The sequence below is a fragment of the Hemibagrus wyckioides genome, linkage group LG22, assembly GCF_019097595.1.
Source record: "Hemibagrus wyckioides isolate EC202008001 linkage group LG22, SWU_Hwy_1.0, whole genome shotgun sequence".
NCBI lineage: Eukaryota > Metazoa > Chordata > Actinopteri > Siluriformes > Bagridae > Hemibagrus > Hemibagrus wyckioides.
The window spans coordinates 11,652,549-11,674,570 of NC_080731.1; the positions used below are offsets into that span (position 1 = coordinate 11,652,549).

The 22,022-nt window shown below is 39.4% G+C and overlaps 1 protein-coding gene across 11 annotated transcripts in view; it reads right to left on the reverse strand.

The window, feature by feature from the left end:
- Positions 1-802: 802 nt before the first annotated feature.
- Positions 803-22,022, reverse strand: part of kcnt1b (potassium sodium-activated channel subfamily T member 1b) — a 92,331-nt gene continuing 71,111 nt past the window's right edge. For 3 of the 11 annotated variants that reach the window (XM_058374643.1, XM_058374650.1, XM_058374648.1), the window contains 20 exons: positions 21,780-21,888; positions 21,452-21,560; positions 19,336-19,485; positions 18,815-19,050; positions 18,083-18,103; positions 17,109-17,322; positions 13,065-13,170; positions 12,487-12,659; positions 11,044-11,115; positions 10,826-10,960; positions 10,614-10,725; positions 10,384-10,485; positions 9,546-9,629; positions 9,186-9,314; positions 7,957-8,254; positions 5,067-5,129; positions 3,606-3,635; positions 2,937-2,948; positions 2,386-2,470; positions 803-1,723 (listed from right to left, as the gene is read on the reverse strand). In XM_058374643.1, coding sequence (XP_058230626.1) covers positions 1,606-1,723; positions 2,386-2,470; positions 2,937-2,948; positions 3,606-3,635; positions 5,067-5,129; positions 7,957-8,254; positions 9,186-9,314; positions 9,546-9,629; positions 10,384-10,485; positions 10,614-10,725; positions 10,826-10,960; positions 11,044-11,115; positions 12,487-12,659; positions 13,065-13,170; positions 17,109-17,322; positions 18,083-18,103; positions 18,815-19,050; positions 19,336-19,485; positions 21,452-21,560; positions 21,780-21,888 — 2,358 coding nt within the window. In that variant the 3' untranslated portion in view covers positions 803-1,605. The remainder of the gene's footprint in view (positions 1,724-2,385; positions 2,471-2,936; positions 2,949-3,605; positions 3,636-5,066; positions 5,130-7,956; positions 8,255-9,185; positions 9,315-9,545; positions 9,630-10,383; positions 10,486-10,613; positions 10,726-10,825; positions 10,961-11,043; positions 11,116-12,486; positions 12,660-13,064; positions 13,171-17,108; positions 17,323-18,082; positions 18,104-18,814; positions 19,051-19,335; positions 19,486-21,451; positions 21,561-21,779; positions 21,889-22,022) is intronic. The other 8 variants (XM_058374649.1, XM_058374654.1, XM_058374652.1 and 5 more) reach the window with 6 other exon arrangements.

Sequence of the window (22,022 nt, forward strand, 5' to 3'; positions counted from 1 at the left end):
TGATAGTTATGCTATTCACTTCGAATCAGTCTTCCTTCTCCTAGCTCGGCTGCTTCTCCTCAGTCACCTGAGATGGACGTGTTGGGAAATATGGCTCGACATGTATCCATTTGATCTTCACTACAGTAGTAGAGGTCAATACAAAGACTACAGCAGTCACTGGAAATAGAATCATGAAGGGCCAACAGAAATATACTGCTGCAAGGCATCTAATATTCGATAAATTATACGTATTATAAATATAGTAGTGGCTATTAAACGTAACAGAAATGTTCGAGGTTTGCCGTTCTGGCTTCACATATCAAAAGTTGCCCTGAAAAACTTCAGAATCTATTCTACACTACTGTTTCATTGTAGCTTTAAAATGACATGCAACATGTAGAAATTACTGTAGTTTCTGAAAACATATATTTATAGATATATGCTTTGTAATGAACTTCAAGAACATCAAGAAATGGAAATTGTTTTTATTCGATAACACTGCTGCCTCATTTCCTCATAGATTTAAGGTTAAAGGGCCATGCTATACTACGCTACTCCATTCGGACCAGCAGAGCTTAGTGCAAAACATCTGGCAGAGTCTAGTATATTCTAGTCATGACTTGAATAACAAATATAGTGTATGGACGGCAAGCAATAAAATATATGGATTAAAAATGTGAGAACTTGTTTTAGTTTTCTACATCTGGCACTAATACCAATAGGGAAAATACTTCATTGGTAATGTTCAGGCATAACGGCGTTGAAAAATGTCATTCTGAATGTTTCCGCATTATGATGGGATGAATTTTCAATAAAACGATTTCTCATGAGCAGCCCTTCTGTGGGAGCCATGTTACTGAAAAAGACATTACTCTCTATCCTGTTATAATGACAAAAGGCTCTCACGTTTAGCCGGGTGTGTATGCTTGTGATATTGAATACAAAAGTAATTACTGGTCCAATCTTTTTTTTTTTTTTGCTGCAGGTTTTGGTGATAAAGCACCCAAACTGAATCAGTAAAGGATTTCATACTTAAAAAATAATACTTGATATGATCAATTCCACTTGAATAGTTCATGGGTTTTGATTGGGAAATTCTAATCTAAAATACTTGTGCTTCAAGGACAAAACAATAATATGATGTATATGATAAATACTGAAGGTCCAGTGATCATGTAAAAGGATATGTACCTACATGTATATACAAAAATGCTTCACTTCTATTTACTGATTGTTAATGTCTTCTAAAATCTCAGCACGTTACATGGCAGTCATGATCTGTTTCTCTTCTCCTCATTCAGCTAAATATTGCGTTCTTCTGTAATTCATACACTGTCCAAAGGGGGGGGGTGTTGAACAGTGTGTTTGGTCCAGAGCATGCCATCTCCCCGACTTGTAACCTGTCTAATCTGGGAAATGTGCAACAGCTGTTTCACTGCAAAGTGCACACAGATTCCACTCTGTCATAGAAAAGGGAAAAGCAGGGGAAGATGTCAGTGTGTAGGTGTAGTTATCCCTCCTTCCCCTGTAGCCTTGGAGGGCAGCGTGCTTCATGGGTTGTGGATGTGTGTATCAGAGACAGGAGGCACTCTTCATGCATGCTCCAAAGCTGAGCTCTTGGACTCAGAGATGAGTCTCTCCTCGTGTCTCTGTGCCATATTCCTGCTTCAGCTTGGCGCCTGGCTGGCACACGGGCAACTCGTCGGGTACATGGGCCAAAGGGTCTGACCGGATGATGTACCTGGAGTAGAGAAGTGTGTCATGTATCAGCAGTATTATATTAACTGTAGTATAAACCCAAACACTGACACTTTTATATCAATGTTCCACACTCCTAACAGAGTAATGGATACGATTCACACCACTCTGGAGTGTGTTTGAAGGAAATCTGAATCAAGAAAATAGTCCAGTTTGATTAATCAGCTACCTCTAGGTGGTGCTAGTGTACTAGGGCATAAGGAAACCACTTTGCATGGCCACAAAGCATATTAGCAGTATTTCTCTACAGATTCTCGATGGCTCTGGGATAAATTATTATAATTTCAACCTAATGGTCAAAAGGCTTTTGCCTTGCCCCCAAAAACCCCAAGGTATATTCAGTTCTCCATAAGATTTAAGAAGTCCAGATAGCAGGGTTTGGGAGCATGAACTAATCATGCACTTTTTGGTGTTTTCTCTGCTCCCAAAACCCCTTGCCCTGCTAACAAGCTAGACTTTTAACATGGTAATGTTAAAAACATTAATCTTTAGAGTAACAGATTTAAGCAGAATGATCTATAGTAATAGAAGATTGTACACTAGATGAGTTTGGAGCATTGTTAATGAATTTCACTTCGATTTTTGAAGGCAGTAATATAGACCATTTCTGCAATGACCAAAATGCTCTCATCCTCAAAGGCTTACACAATATCATTGAGCTCCAGAACAGTGTCTGGTGGAGGGTTGATCAGCACGTAGGATAATGTGTTCTGATGATCATTCATTTCATCTGCAAGGGAGAAAATGAAAGAAGATATTGTTAACATGCAAACCTTTTTTTTAAGAACCACTTAATGACCTTTATAAAATATTTGTTGTACTAAAACACATCAGACAAGCTTAAAGTATGTGACAAATTTGTAGCTGTATAATATGTGATTTGGATTGGCTTCTGAAAATAAAACAGTCTAAAAATAAAAATAAAGTACTGGGTTACAAACAGAATTTTCTACTGAAAATACCTCCTGCCAGTTCCATGTAAACCATCACTATGCTTAGTTTGTTTGTGTGTGTGTGTGTGTGTACGTGTAAAAATTAATTCTGAGAGTCGTACTTCTTTCTGGTTTGGTTGAGTGGGATTCAGGGCCAGCGCTGTGTGTTTTACCTGTGTGTGAGTGACTGAGCAGTGTGATGCTGGGGAGATAGAAGGGGGACTCAAGCTCGGGGAAAAAGTGCCTCTGCTCGTCCAAACCCACCTGTTTGAGCCACTTATACGGCCAGGCCGGGTGAAAGAGAGAAAAGGGCTGACCGTTACTGAGCGGCCAAGGCTGCGTTTATGTACCACCATGCAGCTGCAAGCGCTTCCCATGCGCCCACTCATGCACACGCTATCTGCGGGCCAATCATCGAGCCATCCATACACCTGGCCTTTGCATCAATGCCATTCCGAGAGACCACCTCACGCACGTCGCCAGCTTGCCATGCCAACACGCAGGACTGACACACAGATAAAGGCATGCTCAGAGCATCTGACACACTCACCAAGGCAAGGCTCAACCAATCAGAGTGAAGCAAAATACATTGGTAGTGTGGGACTCAATAGAAAAGGGAAAAACTGAAATATTTACAGGGGGGGAAAAAATGCTGTGCAACTCTGAAAAAACTGTGTGGTTTCCCTAGTTAGTTTCTCTGAAATATCTTACAGCGGGTTTAAAAGTGGGACTAAAATCTCAGGTGTCACCTTCCCAACACAGGCAGAATGCTTTCTACTCCACTCTGTCCAAAAACATCCTGGAATCAAAGTCCTTCAGCATATCATCCTTATCATCATCATCATCATCATCATCATCATCATCATCATCATCATCATCATCATCAACATCATCATCAACATCATCATCAGGTGCCTATAACTAGGAATGTACCTTGTGTACCCTCTGTCATGTAGGTACCTTCTTCAGTTAGTACCATACAGAGGAGAAAAAGAACTACATCACTAGTCTAAGAGGAAAATCGGGGCCAAAAACATTTCAGACTTAAGACAGGGGTCATATTTATCGTTATTCTGAGACATGACTCATGTTCTTTGCAATGGGGAGGAAAATTCTGCTTTTGGAATCTTTTCAGAAGAAACATTTATACAGTGAAATCCTTGTGACAAACAGAAGAGACTTAAAGGAGACATACAGTAGCATACAGGAACAAACTCTTGCTTTTTCATTTGTTTAAAGGCTGAGACTCAGCTGTTACAATACTACTTACATAAAAGTAGAAATTTAGAAATGCGTCTTTATTATGAGATTTGTTTTTTTTTTTGCAGTTTGCTTTTGTATGCTGTCTGTATGATTACTTAAAGGAAAACTCCACCCTGAAACACATGAGAATTTCATAAATTCTCATAAAATTTCTTTAGAGACATTAAAGTGGTGTTTAATAGAAAGAAAAAAAAGTCAGTCTTTTATATTTGGATGCCTTTACCCAGAGTGACTTACATTTATCTCACTCAACTGAGCGGTTAAGGATTAAGGGCCTTGCTTAAGGGCCCAGCAGTGGCAGCTTAGTAGTCCTGGGATTTAAAGTCATGACCAGCTGATCAGTAGTCCCATGTCTTAACCAGTGAAGCGTCCTTCATCAGCCCCAACATAAGTGATAACCATCAGGTTTTGCTGTTAGCTCCCATGCCAAACGAGCACATATTCAACATATTCCTAAAAATTCAGACTGCAATGCAGCTACACTCAGCAGCTCTGCTACGTTATGGCAGAGACTTGACTCAACTAAATTATGATCTACTAGATGATGAGTTCAGCGATGTGGTATTAGCGTGAAAGTTTGAGGCAGAGTGTACAGATGAGGAGGTGAGGGAGCTGGACACACTAAAGTAATAAAGCACTGCTGCATCGCTGTCTTTATGTAGTGTATTCCTACTATCATTAGGTTGTTGAATGGCATCATGGGTAAAACAGGCCAGTGTAAATACAGCTGAATTTATTTATAAAAATCTTGTCAGAGATCACGTTAATTAAAAAGCTTCATATGTAAGTCGTTCAGGGTGGATTTTTCCTATAAAGCAAACTTCACTCAAGAGGCATTACACCATTTTCAATACTGTGCTCATAAGCGATAACTACAGAAGCCTTCAGCTTTTGGAGATTTTAAAATCAGATCATGTTTACATCCAGCAAGATCAGATTAAACAGAGCAAGAAGTCCTATATTGAAACAAGGTGGTTCTGCCTCAGTACAAAGTAATTATAACCCCCCCCCCCCTCCACACAACAAATCAAATCTAAGTATAACCCAAATAAGAAACAACGTAATTGAACTAATCTAGTGGAAAAGGGGTAACTAACACATACAGTGACATTTTTTTTTTTGCGTCGTTACCTTGCAAATATCCGAGATTTACTCGGTTCATCACATCACTCGCAGTTAAATTAGCTACGTCCTCTACAGAACAAGGGGGAAAGAAGCAAAGCAGAGAGAGAGAAGAAGAAGAATGCAGGGGTCAAGCAAGCAAACACAGAATTTATCATGCACACAAGAAACAAGAAAGTTATAACAAGAGTGTATATATCTGAAGATTTGGCACAATTTCCTACAGCATTAAACTCTATATAATATAATAAGCTTTATACACTCTATAGTATGGAAAGTACATTATTATTATTATTATTATTATTATTATTATTATTATTATTATTATTTGAAATGAATAAATGAAGCTGAATAGAATGAATACGAGACAAGAAAGTGAAAATTCAGCTATACGAGAAACAACATTCACAAGATGAACAGTCAAGGACAGGTGAGAAACACTGAGACCATGTGATATAATCATTTCTAGCTGCTACAAGTATGTTTAGTATACTGTTACACACACTGTGAAGATTTTCCATGTACAATCCACTGAATGTACTGAATAAAACATGATGCTGTTATAGGAAAATACTTGGTGCAGGCTGGCATTCACCCCGAGCTGCTTTACTGCTCTTATACCACAGCAAATTATCAGCTATTACAATTTAATTTTCATTAATGCACAAAATGGCATACGTTTTAAGTGTGTACAGTTACATTTAACGCTGTGGAACGTCTGTGAGACGAGGTAGTTCCTGTTATCACAGCTATAAAAAGATCTCACCCTTAATAAGACGAAATAGAGGTACTGCTGAGCATGCACAAAATCCTCTATCCTGAAGTCTTTTCCAGGGTTCGAAAGCTCTGACACTGGAAATTCCTTACTGAAAGCTTCATCTTATCAATCAATAACATTTTATGTATTAAATATCATTTGGAAATGTTTATTATTAGTATTATTATTACATGTAGATTATGCAGATTTTCTTTTTAAGTCGTTATCAGATTTTAAGTCAAACTATAAAGTTAGGACAACAATATACACCGACCAAGCATAACATTATGACCACCTGCCTAATATTGTGTTGGTCCATCCTTTTGCTGCCAAAACAGCCCTGACCCCTCACGCACTGTGTATTCTGACACCTTTCTATCATTAACGTTAACCAGCATTAACTTCTTCAGCAATTTGAGCAACAGTAGCTCGTCTGTTGGATCGGATCAGCCTTCATTCACCTCGTGCATCAATGAGCCTTGGCCGCCCATGACCCTTTCGCCGGTTCACCATTGTTCCTTCCTTCCGCCACTTTTGATAGATACTGACTGCAGACCTGGAACACCCCACAAGAGCTGCGGTTTTGGAAATGCTCTGATCCAGTCGTCTAGCCATCACAATTTGGCCCTTGTCAAATTCGCTCTAAATCCTTACGCTTGCCCATTTTTCCTGCTTCTAACACATCAACTTTGAGGACAAAATGTTCACTTGCTGCCTAATATAATATAGCCTAAAATAGCCTAAAATAATGATGAGGAGATAATCACATAATGTTATGCCTGATCAGTGTAAAAGTCCAACATAAATGACAGGCAGTGCTGCTGTTACAGGAAATGACCGAATTGTTTCAACAATTCAATAACGCTGTGGAGTAAAACTCTACATCACATCCCTGAAAGAGGTTAAAAGTGGTATAATGGTATGAATGGAGTATAATGAAGTGAGATGAGGTGTGGAATATCATATACATTACACTGTTTACAGTACATTATAACATTCCTTCTGCAGACATCCTCCTGTTCTGAAAGTGCAGTTCCTATGTTGCCACGTTTTAGTCAGTTGTATTATATAAATCACACAACAAAAGTTTAGCACCACTGTTGTATTCAAATTGATGATGATAACCTGCGTTACAGAGCAGCTGCTATAACTCTGTATATGTACACAAGCTCTCTGGACCAAATGTTAGTTGAGAGTGTCAATTCCTTACTTCCCTATGGCTCCTATTGCTATAATAACAGCTCCAATCGTGCCAGGTTAAGTCCCATCAAAACTAGGCTCCTCGGTCAGTAAATGCTACCATGAAGTACAAAGACCTGGCACATTCAGCCTTTGAGTACAGCAGTGGGAGATAGAATATGTCACTGATTATAACAAGTGTCTTTTCAAAATAATCACATATAGCTTAATGATAAAATTAGTCACTGACAATATACAGGTCATTCCTTGTACAAAACATTTATTAAGTCCATCATGGTGTAATAGACACTGATCAGCCATAACGTTAAAATCACTGATAAGTAAAGTTAATAACATTCAGCATCGTGTGACAGTGTGGTGGGATATATTAGACAGGAAGTGAACAGTCAGTTCTCGTTGTGTTGAAAGCCGGAAAAATGAGCAAGTATAAAAATCTGAGTGACATTGACAAATTGTGAGGGTGAAACATCTAGATCAGAGCATCTCCAAAATAGCAGATCTTGTGAGGTGTTTCTAGTATGCTTTGGTTTAACCTACCAAAAGTGCTCCAAGAAAGGAAAACCAGTAAAGGGGTCATGGACACCCAAGGCTCAGTAATGCATGTGGGGAGTGAAGGCTAGTGCTTCTGGTCTGATCCCACGCAACGCAAATTGCTGATAACACACAGTGTGTCGGAGATTGCTGCGAATGAGGCTGAGTAGCCGAAGAGTGCTCATTCTGACCCCTGCCCACACTTGCTGCCTAATATATCCCACCCCTTTACAGGTGCCATTTCCTTAAGATGCTTTACAGGTAACATGAAACGGCATTCTTCTGCGACAGAAGAGATGCAGTATACAAGGAACGACCCACATGTTATGACAAAGTAGACGCTAATCTAGTTTCACCTGCTTTTCCATCTCACACAAGCAAATGTTACAGACTTTGTCCCTGCTGACTCACCGTAGCCGATGGTGGGCAGACCCAAATGCTTCATGCGGTTCTTCACCAGCTCAGAGAGCTCCTGTCTCTCAGAGCGTCTGTAGAGGTTGAGGCGTTGTTGGTTGATGCGTTCAGCGCGGCTCGGGGGCTTTGTGCTCTTCCTGCTTAGCCTTCGTGCCCACTGCATGCTCTTCTTCCTCAGCAGTGGATGTTCTGATTGGTCGCTGCCTGTCGAGTTCCTGTGGGCCGTTTTCTCTTTCCAGGACTCGCGTCTGTCCCGTGGGTCCTCACACTCATCCACATTTACAGACACCTGAGACTGCTCACCATAAGAAGAAGTTCATGGTTTTAATCAGTTTGATGTTATTTTTTTTTTGTATTGAGAAGCACTTAGAAGTAAAATGGGGTTGAATTTATATCATTCACACACTAATATGTCTAAATCAATCAAAAATTAGACAGTGTGTGAATTATAGAGATTACAAATTGACATTCTTTTTACACTGATGTTTATTGCCAAACTGTCTCACTTATCAGATGCAGGAATTTCTGACTGGGGGGAGGAGGGGTTGAGAAAAGCTGTGGAACACACCAGAAAATCATATCTACGAGTTTAAAACGTAAATTTGATTTGTTTGTCTTCAGGAGTTTTTGTGTGTGAGCTCTCTCACAATAGAAACACATCATCAGCCTGTGCAGATGTGCAGATTCTCAGATAGCATCACTGTCAGGAGGCGTGTTAGCGATTAGCCAAGTGTAGGACCAGTTTTCCCTGGAACACAGAGATCTAATAGAGTCTGATTCATCTGCCTAGACACTATTCACACTGTGGTTGTCAATTATTTATAAAAATGCCGCCTGTGAAATTGGGAGGGAATTATTTGGAGTGGTCCTTCATTTTTAGGAGAAAATGGCTGTCACTGGCTGAGAAAATTGGAAAAGTGAAATATTACTGAACAAAAATAAATCACTGTAGTATACACGTCACTTTTTCCTCCAAGCAGGTTTAAGCTGCCCGGACCTAAGATCAGGAATATTTAGCTTATTCTTTTATCAAATTTTACTCTGAGATAAACATAAAGCACTGCTAAAGCTAAGGCACTAAAACGAACATACAACATACAACACTCAAAAGTGTTATACTGATTGCTGTGGGAAATGATTGCAGGTGTAGTGCTAAGCCTCGTCAAGCAAGCGAATGGTGATACCGGAGGGAAGAATAAAAACTGTAATAGCTCCTTTAGCTGTACCTCTGATGATGAGAACATGTGGGATTCTGTGCGGTACAAGCCGATGGGGATTTCAGCGCTGGAGGAACAGAGCTTCTGAAACAGCCTTCCATATGTCCGGATCCATAGGTCTTCCTCCGTCACCTTCATCTGTTCCACCAGAGACAGCCAGTTCGATTAGTATGTTCAATAGGCAGCTTAAAGCATGTCTGCGGTAGAATTGTTTTTCCTGTGCCTGTGATTTGTATCTAATATCCTTTAATATAATTTCTCATTAGAGAAAACAAAAAACAATCACATTTTATGACTTGTAATATTATGGGGCTGGTGTAATATCCCACAAATTAATTGTGTGTGTGTGTGTGTGTGTGTGTAACATACCATACAGAGGTAGCCGGAGCCTGGGGTAGTATCTAGCCCCAGCAGGAGTCTAGCAATAGGAATCATGTAGTCCTTAACAAAAGACTAGAAAAAAAGAGGGAGGAGGAAAAGGGAACCAGGCTTCAGAAGGTGCACATGAAGCACAGAAAATCAATATCACACCTCTGAATGCCTGAGGACCATAAAACTCATTGAAACCTGAAATATGCTTGAAAATCTTGACTCAATGCCAAGACACATTCCGATGTTAAAAGAGCAACTCTCGAGAGGGATAATGTGTACTTCTGTGAAGGGGGAGGGGCTTAAAAATACAATGAACAATAAAACAAATCATAATGCACTACATTTGCATGTTCCTTGTTTAATGTGCCACATGGAAACTGCAAAATGTTTCACAAGGGCAACATTGTCTACAGATCATTTATTTTGAGTGTGTGTGCACAAAAAAACCACACCATTTTCATTTATTTCTAACAATCATTACCTTTAAAATGATTTGTAAAGCATCGATTGGAAGCTGAAGGTGTTTGAATTAAAGTTAGTCTATGGCTCTTATAAGGGTCTTAGGTATATAACGAATGTGAACATAAAAATAGAAGGAAAAATTAGCAAGTTCTCCTGAGCTTTCACGCATTTAATAATGAAGCCGTGTGACCACTTTCCTACTGAATATAGGAGTGAGGGAAAATAGCATAATATACAATATCAATAAATAAACCAATATATCTCCCTGCAGTGCATCTGATCTTGTGAGTGCTTTTTCCTAAAAGTAAGGTGACCCCCTGGGCACTGTGGTGTCACAGAGCCGAGCTTAGAGGTGTAGTGAAAAACAGCTAACCTGATAGAGGAGTGTATCCAACATGCTGATGCTGAACACCCTGCCCGCAGCGAACGGGAGACGGAACATGAACGCAAGATTCGATCCCTTATCTCTCTCTATCTGAAAAAGAGATCATAATAAGACGAGTTATGACACAGATTTGAATACACTTTGGTATAATTAAACATATATTGATTAAATTTATTCTAAAATCCCTATAACCATACCGGGATGGTTCATTGTTTTACCTTCTCTAATTTGGAGAGAGCCAGGGAGTAGCAGTCTTTGGCTCGAAACTGCATGAACCTCATATTAGAGGGATGAGTTAGTTCAGTGATAATACTGAGACTTGGAAACAACCTAGAGACAGAGAGAGCCGTTAAAATAAGTAGCGTGTAGATGTCTAGACATAGATTCTTCTTATTTATGCAATGATCTATGATTAAAGAAAACCACTTGCCTAAACATGGTCTGAACGTTGACAATAGTTTTAGCATCAGCCATGTAGTCCTCCTCTGCACTCATAGTGCTTTCCTTATCCACCACTACTAGGTTATCAGCGTATATAATCCCACACTGCAGCAGATTATCTAAACTACAAAGAAAAATCAGCATATATTTTATTTGTGGGTATTTCATTCAGAAGGATGTGTGTGATTCCTATATGCCAGAACCTACTTGTCTATGGTGCCGGCCATAAAGTACACCATGGGGAAACAGCAGATGGCCTCCAGAAAATGATTATCTGGCCTAGAAGAGTGAAAAAAGAGCAGCTTGAGCAATATAATCCACCATCCCTTCTCTGTGAGTGCCAAGGTAGCACCTGGTCCTTGTGCATGAGACCTGAACATGTGACAGCATTTTGAGCGTTGCTATGGAAATTCTGGAGAATGCAGGGAACACAAACTGTCACGCTCTAGAGACGGTGGAATTTAATGAGCATCATATCGTGTTGTGAAATGCTCCACTCTGCAGCAGGAACATGCTGCCAGATAACAACGTGAAAAAAAATACCGAGTGGGAGCCATTATAGCTAATCCACTGAGGGTCCTGCATACCTCAGTGCAAATCTAATTAAAACCATTCCTCACAGATATGCTGGCTTTTTTCCCCTCATTCTCTCCCTCATTTGTGCTCAGATGCCAATTTCCACTCAACTGCAATTTCCATTTACCAACCGGGGAGGATGAAGCATCTTCTGAGAGACATGAAAGCAGCCAGCCACATGTTTTCCAACTGCTGCTCATGGTGTGTGACAGGCCAAGATGAGCACACAAGGAGGAAATCTGCCCTCTTCCACATACAGTACATCAGCTCATAGTTAACCACGACTGACTGGTATCACTATGAGAGTATTCCAGTCATCCCTCCCAAAGAGTGCAGCTGTAATGGCATCATCGAGAGCATCTAAATGACCAGTGGAAAGTTTTTAAATCATATTTTTCATTTAGCTAGAATGTAGATTATCTGCCAGATGTGTCAGTCACAAAGCCGCATCCCCATAATCCCCACATTATTCTGTGAGGAAAAAGCAAACCTGTTCACAATCAACCGCCAACTGTGTGGATTTCTATGTGATGTTATAATACACAAATTATTATTTAAATATATTTTTAAAATTTTTAATCATGATTTGTTTCTAATATTGAATTTAAATAGTTAATAATTAATAATGAACTATTAATGGCAGTGGCAGGATCCCATGCTCTTATTGCCACGGCTCAGGCAGGGAGCTACCCCAGACACTGTAGAGTTAACTCTCAGTGCCGACCCCAAGCCTGGATAAAATGTGAGGGTTGCGTCCGAATAAAAAAATATATATAATAAAATATTGTGCCAAATCAGAAAATATGCGGAACTGCTGTGATGACTCCAAACAGGAAGCAGCCAAAGAACAACAATTACTATTAATTAACAGTAATTAGCTCTTGTGATTTGAAGTGCACTTTTACTAATTACTAATGCTAAAGTAATAATTTTACATTTCTTAGTGCAATTATTTATAGTCTACAAACAATAAAATTAATAAAGCCAAAAAAATCAAGAAAAAGAAACCAAGTCTAGTTCTTCAGAATCTTCCTTTTTTTTTCAGCCACACTTATGATGAAGAAGTTTGCTTACGGATTGTCTAGCAGTAGCACGATGGGGTTGAGCTCCTTCCTGGGTCGGTAATAAGCACGCAGTGGAACGATGAAATTGTACAAGCCGTTTCCAGCCGTTTCAGCAGAGACAATGATCAACTTGTTCTTGAAACCATATGCCTTGGCATCTTCAAAACTGTTATGGCGGCAACCCTGAGAGAAAGTGAGTGAGTGAGAATCTACAGATTGCTTACTAATATTATTATTATTATTATTCCATTTGCACATCTAAGACTTTTTGAAAGGAGACGATTTGGAAGGAGCAGCTTGTAATTTGTTAGATTATTATTATATTATATCTTATTGCCTGTTGGAGCAAAATGCAGTGAAAATATAGATGTGCTTTACCCTTCTTCCAATCAAATACACCGCATGAGTTAATCTATGCTTTTGAAGAAAAAGTAGCTGTGTGGTTAGGAGCAGATCTTTCAAGGTTTATCACAGAAATCCTGTCTCTAATACAGGTTTAGGACCACTTTATTACATTCACAAAGTGCACCGAAGCATTATTCCATTTAAACATTTAATCTCAGAGATTCTGGACAAGCTCTGGAAAACCTTGTCTAGTCGCAGACAGCAGAATGGAGCTTTCTGTTGTAGAAGGTGGCACAGTGTTGGTGAACTCCCGATGTAGGGTGAGTTCGGAGGATATCCTTTTACATATCTGAAAAACAGAAAGGCAACTCAATAAGTCCTGAATGACGACAATCTCTGTCATTGTACTAACAGAGTTATTTCCGCAACTTTGTTAGGTTACAAATAAAACTAAATGCAGTGAGAAGACAAATGACCTGTAATGTAGTGCTGGGAAGAAGAATGATGATGATGCGAAGCAAAACAATACAACAAAACATTGTGTTATCAGTTAAAAACAAGACACTGAACTCTTCATATATTCAGTTTCTTTAGTTCAACTCGTATAAAAATCAGCAACAACTTTTCATTTCTCTAGCTGTCTATAAATCATGGATGCTTTGGAATTTTAGAGAGTTGTTATGGTCTACAACACCTACATAATATCTTTATTGGGGGTCTTTTAAAAGCAAACAAGAAAATAAAGTTAAAAATGCCGGTTTGTTAATGTGGCTTTTATAATGACCGGTATAAAGCTTCACACTTCGCATATGACACAATATAATGATTGAAGTTTTCAGCAAATGAAAATTCATGATACAATAATGCCACAATGTGTGACGCTAACATAAAACACAGGACAATAAACCTGAGAGAAACAGACAATCAGACATTACAGACAACACACTAAGAAACAAACAAGAGTGCAAGATAGACTGCATAAATCTACAGAAATTCAGCCCCAGCCTTGTTTCATCGCACCATTCTGTTCTATTTTTCTTAAGACTGTTGTTATGCTGTTGCTCTTCATTCCCCAAAACTAAACAGCCTTTTGCATTTTGCATTGCTAACAAGAAACGCAAGATGTGGCAGAATTAAAATCCTGTACTGATTTCTTGTACTTACCCATCTATCCCATCTATCCCAGGTAAAAACATCTACATATTTACTTCAACCAATCAAATATGGTTCTTCATATAAATAAGAGAATATATAGAAACTATAGAATAGAAACTAATATATTACACAGCCAAAAGCATACGGATAACCTTACTATCGTCGTCTATCGACGTCTTTGCATCTTGCAGCTTTAAAATTTCCCTTCACTGAACTAAGAGACCCAAACCTGATTCAGCATCGATGCCTCTGTGACCTGAACACATGATCTGCCAAGGTTAGAGTGGAAGAACAAATCCCTGACCTCAACCCCAATGAACATCTTTGAGATGAAGTGAAACACTGACTGAACCCCAGACCTCATTACCCAACACCTTACTAATGCTCTTGTATTTGAATGAACCCCACTTCCTACAGCCACACTCCAAAATATAATGGAAAACATCCCTGTAATAACAACAAAGGTGGACAAAATCTGGAATAAGATGTTCAACAAGTATATCTGAGTGGGATACACAAACTATATAGATAACCATATAGGTTATCTACCAATGTATTATTATTTTGAATAGTATTATGCCTCAACATTCCCCATGTAAAGGTCTCACCTATGTATATTGTTTCATTGTTAATCTAATAGCATATTATTCATTATTTAGGAGCTACAGTGGATTAAAGAGGATTTGGTAACGAGAGAGAAAAGTATGCAGATTTTCGCCACTAGAGGGCACTACTGACACGTTAACCAGATTCAAACTCAGTATGATAGGATTTCCTGTGAATCCTCCTTACATCACAGAGCAGGAGAGAGAGAGAGAGAGAGAGAGAGAGAGTGTATTTGTATGCACACTGACCCTGTTTGAGGTAAACCTACACTGCATGACTGCAGCATGGATGGCTTCTATTATTCATTCTGCAGTGCTCAGCTCTTAAAGGAATGGTTCAGCAAAAAAAAAAAGGAAATAAATAAATCAAATTGAACATTTTTCAACTTAACCCAAATGTAGTGGATCAGCCGAGATATGTGGTGTCTGATTTTGCTTCTTTATTTTGCACTGGAGCTTTGAGATAGAAGTCTATATAAGATTTTAGTCTGTATTTACAAATTTGAAATATTTTCAAATGCAGAATAAAACTATTGAAATTAAACGAATGATACCACATGGCTGCCCCAGTAATGGTATAGCATTCAGTGACATAGAGAGGTTTTGTTCATTTTGTTTAAACTGTATCCTAAATCATGGAGGCAAATGTGTGACATTAGTGAACTCCTTTGTCTGAGGCAGGTTCACAGTGTGTGAAAAATGTGAGTGATATAAACTTCATTTCCTTGAATTTTTCCTGAAGCCTGGAACTAAAAGTGGCACCATTTGTATTATATATATATACATTATAAAATATAATAATAATTAAAAAAACACCTTAAATTAGTTTCCATCAGTTACCAACAGAAGTCACATAATTATTTACACATAATTACTTATCACTGTATGTTTTATGCTTGTGCTATATGGTCTGGCTTGTCCATCCGCAGACACTGGCAAAACACTGGCATCTCCTTATTTTATACACTGACCAGGCAGAACATTATGCCTAATATTGTGTTGGTCCCGCTTTTGCTGCGGAAACAGCTCTGACCCATCATGCGCTGTGTATTCTGACACCTTTCTGTCAGAACCAGCATTAACTTCTTCAGCAATTTGAGCAACAGTAGCTCGTCTGTTGGATTGGATCACACGGGCCAGCCTTCACTCCCCACGTGCATCAATGAGCCTTTGCTGCCCATGACCCTGTCGCCGGGTTAATCACTGTTCCTTCCTTGGACCACTTTTGATAGATACTGACCACTGCAGATCAGGAACACCCCACAAGAGCTGCAGTTTTGGAGATGCTCTGATCCAGTCGTCTAGCCATCACAATTTGGCCCTTGCTTGCCAAACTCTCACAAATCCTTACACTTGCTAATTTTTCCTTCTTCTAACACATCAACTTTGAGGACAAAATGTTCACTTGGTGCCTAATATATCCCACCCACTAACAGGTACCATGATGAGGAGACAATCAGTGTTATTCACCTGTCACTGCTCATAATGTTGATCATAATGCCTGATCAGTGTATCTATCCTGAATCGGCTTCATATCTTTACACCTACATCTGTAGAAAACACGCAGGTAGCTACAGATCTCAGGAATTGAACGGTGTGTTCCATTGTGCACTGAACTGGGAAAAAAGGGGTTTAAATTGGCTGCTTCCGCTGCCTGGAATAATTTGCAAAATGAGCTGAAACTTACGGAGCTGATCTCTTTGGACTGTGTTAAAGTGATTTTCAATGACTTGGTTCTGGCTGTAGATGCTTTTCCTGATTCAGTTATCTACTGAAATTGATCGTCTTACGATTATACATTTTATTATATTGGAATTTGATTTAGTTTATATGACGCTTGTGTGTGTTTATATATATATATATATATATGGCTGCTCTTTGTTAAACCTGCACAAACTGTGCTGCTGCCTATCTTGGACAGGGCACTCTTGTAAAAGGGAGTTTTAATATCAATGTGCTTTTCCTGGTAAAATAAAGACTAATAAAATAAAATTAGCCGAATGGAATCTACCGGTGTGGTGTGTCTGTTTGTGGAAGGCCCGAGAAATCCACAGCTCAGTTTGGAAAACCTTTTCAGAGGACAACTATAGCCAAATCTCCACAAAGCTGGACTTTAATAGTTTCAAGCCACATGAAATTCTTTTTGTGAATTATCAAAAGCCAACTTGGTACAAAGTGCTACATTTGGCAAAACTCCATCACTGCTCATTACCTTGAGAAAACCATCCATGCAATGAAGCATGATGGTGGTAGAATCATATATAGACCATCTCATTGCTTCTATAAACAATACTCTCTTTACCCAGACCCCTGAAAGCAACTGTTTACACCAGAACTAATTTAAAGTTTCGGGTGAACTCTTTTCCAATCACCACTTTAACATTTTTCATTTGTAAATAATGTTGCTAACTGTATTGATTTTCTCCCAGTTATATATAATCATTTCCGGGATGCAACACCATCAAATGTGCAAATTCAATGGGGTGAATACGTATACAAAGCAATGTATGTAAACAGCATTACTTACTCTGGGGCAGGCACTCCTTCCTCATCTGATTGGTTGGTCTCGTCCTCAGAGGGGTCACTCAGGAGGTCACAGGGCAGGATAGCAGTGGAGTCAGCAAGCTCAAGTACAGGGGCGATGCTGGGACGCCGGCTGCCTGCTCCGTTCTCTGTGGGCAGTGCCAGCTTGGTGCTATCACCTGCGGGCTCAGGGTTCTGCAAGTCTATAGCCACAGTACCTGTTGCGATTTGGAGAGAAAGAGAGAGAGAAAGAGAGAGAGAGAGAGAGAACATAGACACTCAGAGGACAGGAAGAGAAGATTAAGATCCTGGATGAGATCTGTCCTACTACTGTATGGACAGAAAGATGATGAAGTACACAAACGGGGAAACAGGCTACAAGCACTGAATGGTTTTGCTGCTTCAGGTGTGAACTTGTGTTTTGCTGACAAATATGTAGATCACACCATGTCGATCGAGTGAAAATGATTTGGACCAATAGCCCTAAAATGAATTTGGCTGTACCAACAAAAAAAAGGTTCTAAGCAGATGCATGAAACTACATGGCTAGCTGTTTAAACATGCAAATAGAATAGCTGTCATGATCATCTATACAGTACATATAACTAACTGGATAGACATTTAAAAATGCTTTCTGGTGAAAGTCTGCTCAGAGTGGACTGAACTACCTTCAGACAGAAAGCTGAACATGGCTGAAATGACTAGCAAAACAGTTTTTTTTTTTTCAAAAAAAGAAAAAGAAAAAGTACAGATTTGCATAAATGTAAACATTTATACGGACATCGTATAGAGCAGTGGCTTTCAATGCCCGTCCTTAGAATCTGATACTCTGCACTTTCTTGTGTTTTCCCTCTTGAGGGAACAACTACAAAAAATGTGCAGTTCACTGGGTAAGCAGGACTGAGAACCACTGTCATAGTCCAATGTCTCATGATGTCGTCATCTCTAATGCTAAGGAAGCCGCATGCACAGACTTACCATATGAAGTAGACTGATCGACTTTACCAAGTCAAAGAAAAAGAAACAATGAAAGAAAATCATCAGCCACACCATCTGACCACTCATGCAAATCTCAAGCAAACACCAGAACAAAAAGGTTTAAATAACCATATATCATATACAAACATTAACAACTCTCTCATGTGAGCTTTAAGATTTGTCCCTGCAGGGTCACAGGTGGTACTTCTGCAAAATTAACTGGTGTGACTGTGGACTAGCCTCCAAAATGCGGCTGTGAATCGTAGTTACATATACATGAGGAGTTCCCACTCAATCTGTTCCCTGTTACAAACACATCCCTCTAATGATCCTAATGAGCTATGAAGTAAGTGTCAGGGTAGAAATATGGTACGGTACAGATGGATAACCAGAACATGCCGGTTGTGCACAGATCCACACGTCTGTCACGGTGACAACAGCAAATGAGGTCATTTGGAATCCACAACAAAAACTGCCTGGATTGATTACATTTAGTTTTGTGTTCAAGCCTGAGTACATGCCTGGTGAAGTGATAGCGCTGCCTGTAATCTATTAGACCTCACATGCTGTAATTAGTGTGACCTATATGTATAGATAATCACTGCACCTGTTCCTGAAGTGGCTAAAATCACTGCAGGTCCCTCCCCCATTGCCGATCATGGTACACTCCACTGGAGGAGACATAATTTGACTGGGTGTGCTTATTTGCATGCCTCAGGACACTGCACTCACCCATGCTGGCTATGATGCTCTGCACAGGGAGACGAGAGGGGGCGTCGTACAGACCAGTGACTGGCAGGCCCTTGCTGTGCTTCTCTTCCTGTTTAAAGATGAAGGCGGAGTTCTCCTCCTTGGTGATGTTGATGTAGTAGCAGGTGTCTGTGGCAGCCATGATGTGGCGGGGGCCAGGGTTGAGCAGGATGCTTTTATTCTCTTCTCTCTTTACGCCAATTAGGCAAACTCCATATCTGAGAGAACACACACACACACACAGAATTGAAACTTTATAGTGCTGTACATATAGCTGGAAACAAGTTTACCCTATTTCAGTTCCCATAATGTACTTGTGCTCTGATCTGTGAGCACTTACACCAGCACAATTGAGTTTCAGATCTATTACATTTCTATCAGCGATGCAATGCTATCATACAGCACATGCGTCATTAACTCGTGAGAGCTGAACAGTTTACTAAGCATTCTGCATTATTGCAAACTCATACATTTTACAAACTCAGCAATTCACATCCACTCACTTTTTGTGCGCATGGAACGAGGCATAAGTAAAACTTTTCCCATCGTACTCTCCGAAAAATTTGCTGTCCATAAGGCGGATGTGGTAAACTTCATTGCCTGAGCAGCGTCCGTATGTTCTCTGCCACTGTTCTGGAGATGTCTGTCCCTCCCTGTAAGGGCAACAGCACAAGAGATCACGATGAATAAAATGGCATACGTTATGAAAATACAACCCTATCTATTTGTGCCTTTTTTTCCCCCATTTCCAACAGTACTGCTAATGCTGCTAATATTAAATAATATTGCTCTACACTGATTACACTGACCGTTTTATTCCTGTTATTTCTGTTATGTCAACTCTCGCAATGTTAGTTCATTAAAGAAAGACAAGTTGTACTTTTTGTCCATTTACAATTTCATATTTAGCAAAACAAGTTAGGTCTAGTTATCACATGTTAGCAGCTAAAAAAGTAGGTTCTTCACCAGCCTCTTGTACTTTCTGTCATGAACTTAATGACAGGAAACAATACAGCTTGTAATATTATATATACTTCTGACTGTTACAAAGTGCTGAGACTGGACACTCCTTTTACACAGTAAACATTAAGCAGAAAGCTTCACCACACTGACAGTCTAACCCGGCAGCTAGCTACTAATCAGTGGATGTTGTGGATATTGCTAACATTCATTTCTTAACATCAATGCCTCGCTGCTCATAAATAAATAAACGCATCGGCTCATTTTTCTGTTCAATTTTTTATGATGAATGGCTTTAATCTCATCAGCACCTTCAGCACGTGCTCAGAAATATAAATCTGACTGAGGAGAAAGGCTACTGCTCAAGCCATGCTAGCTTTTTTTAGCTGTTACTAGCTTGCTCATTTTATACTTTTGCTGCAGTAGTTATTATCTAAGTGACTACGTTTACGTTCAGTTAGTCTTTGGCCAAAATATGTGCGTGTTTTGGGGGTGTATGTGTTCATATTGTCAGTATGATTAATGACTCAAATAAAAGGTGACATTCAGGGCTTTCATAATGTGCTGTTTTTCATTAACATTTCCATTTTTTTTTACTTAGCCTAAGTCTGATTACTGCACTTAAATGTTAGAATTTATTGTAGCAGTTATATACAGTGTTTTACTATCAATAAAGCTTGAAAGTTGTGCTGTCCGTTTAACCACTGTTCCAGCGTTATTGTGAAAAGGTGTGAATTATTTGCCTAGCAAGTGGCTCATTTCTCATTGCCCTGCTCAGCAGCAGCTAAACACAGAGTCACCTTACTTCACACACTGAAAGCCAACAGTGTCTTGACTTATTTTATAGCAGACTTGTGGTGATAAAATAATTACTTTGTTTATACTGCTTCACAATATATGACAAATCGATTTCCAGTGTCCTGCTAAAAGGGGTTATGTAACTCTTTTTTTTTCTGGTGGTGAGGAGCAGGCAGCATTGTGAAAATTAATTATGCTAACTTGTCCACAGACTTAATTGTTAGCTATGTTCTTGGTAAATGGCTGGCATAGGAACTTAGTAATCAGTCCATCTCATCCCACAGATGATCACCGACTCATTAAAGGAATAGCTCCATTCACCCTGAAACCACCCTTATAATTGCTTGTTCGAGACCCAGAGAGGTAAACGTATTATCAGGATGAGAATCGTTAAGCTTCATCACAAGTTTTAATCGAATCTAATGACCTTGTAGGAGGCCATTATTTGTCAGGTAGTTCTTTTAATGGTATGGATGAAATCTATATATAATCTGGAAATATAGGAGACGGTCCAAAGCACTTTGTTCTGTGCTGCGGCATACAAAGCAAAATCCCCAGAGTGCTATTACTGCTCACAGTAGACACGTGTCCAGCTGGACTCAAACAAATGAAAAGTGTAGGTGTTAATTCAAGTGCAGTGGCAGTCGACTGAGTGGACAGTAGAGGAAGCTTTCCTCACTAATGCTTTTTTTTTTTCTTTCTTTGACATTAGTTCACAGAAAACCTCATTCATCTTCAATTATGCAGTGCAATGAAGGTGCTTTTATCTTTTTATTAAAATAGCTGGAGAAGAATCAGAGAAGAAAGAAAGGACGAAAGAGAAGAACTGGAGGAAATTAAAATCACTGCAGATCTACTCACTGTCCGCGAGAAGTGTGGACCAGAAGTGTAACCAGTGTGGACGTGGCTGGACACACGCAGTTCAGAGCCAGCATGGCATACTTGAACTCTTCTTCACACACCACATGATCTAAGACACAAACCAGACACACACACACTTCATTTTGTAACTGCACTAAAAAATAACCAAAAGATATATCAGCCATGATTATCAGCAACTTGCAGTTGCTAAATAACTCTCTAAAAGTTTTTGAATCCTGCTGTGGCTGACAAATAAGACCATAAATGCAGACAGGTGGTGATACATTTTATAAATTACTACAGGTTTGGAGGCCAGAAATAAACTCACCAGCAAACTTCACATGGAATTTATTCTCAGGTTTAAGGATCTGTACGTAGAGAGGACAGTTCGGGGCAAAGTCCTTCACTGCCCAGGCTCTTAGGATAGTCTGATGGTCCTAAAGGCCAAATAAGGACAATCTTACATTAGATTTCTTTATAAACATCACCTTCACCAACATATCTTGCATTTCTATATAAAAACAATGGTAATAAATAATTTAGTATCCCTGGGCTTTAAACTGAGGTTTGG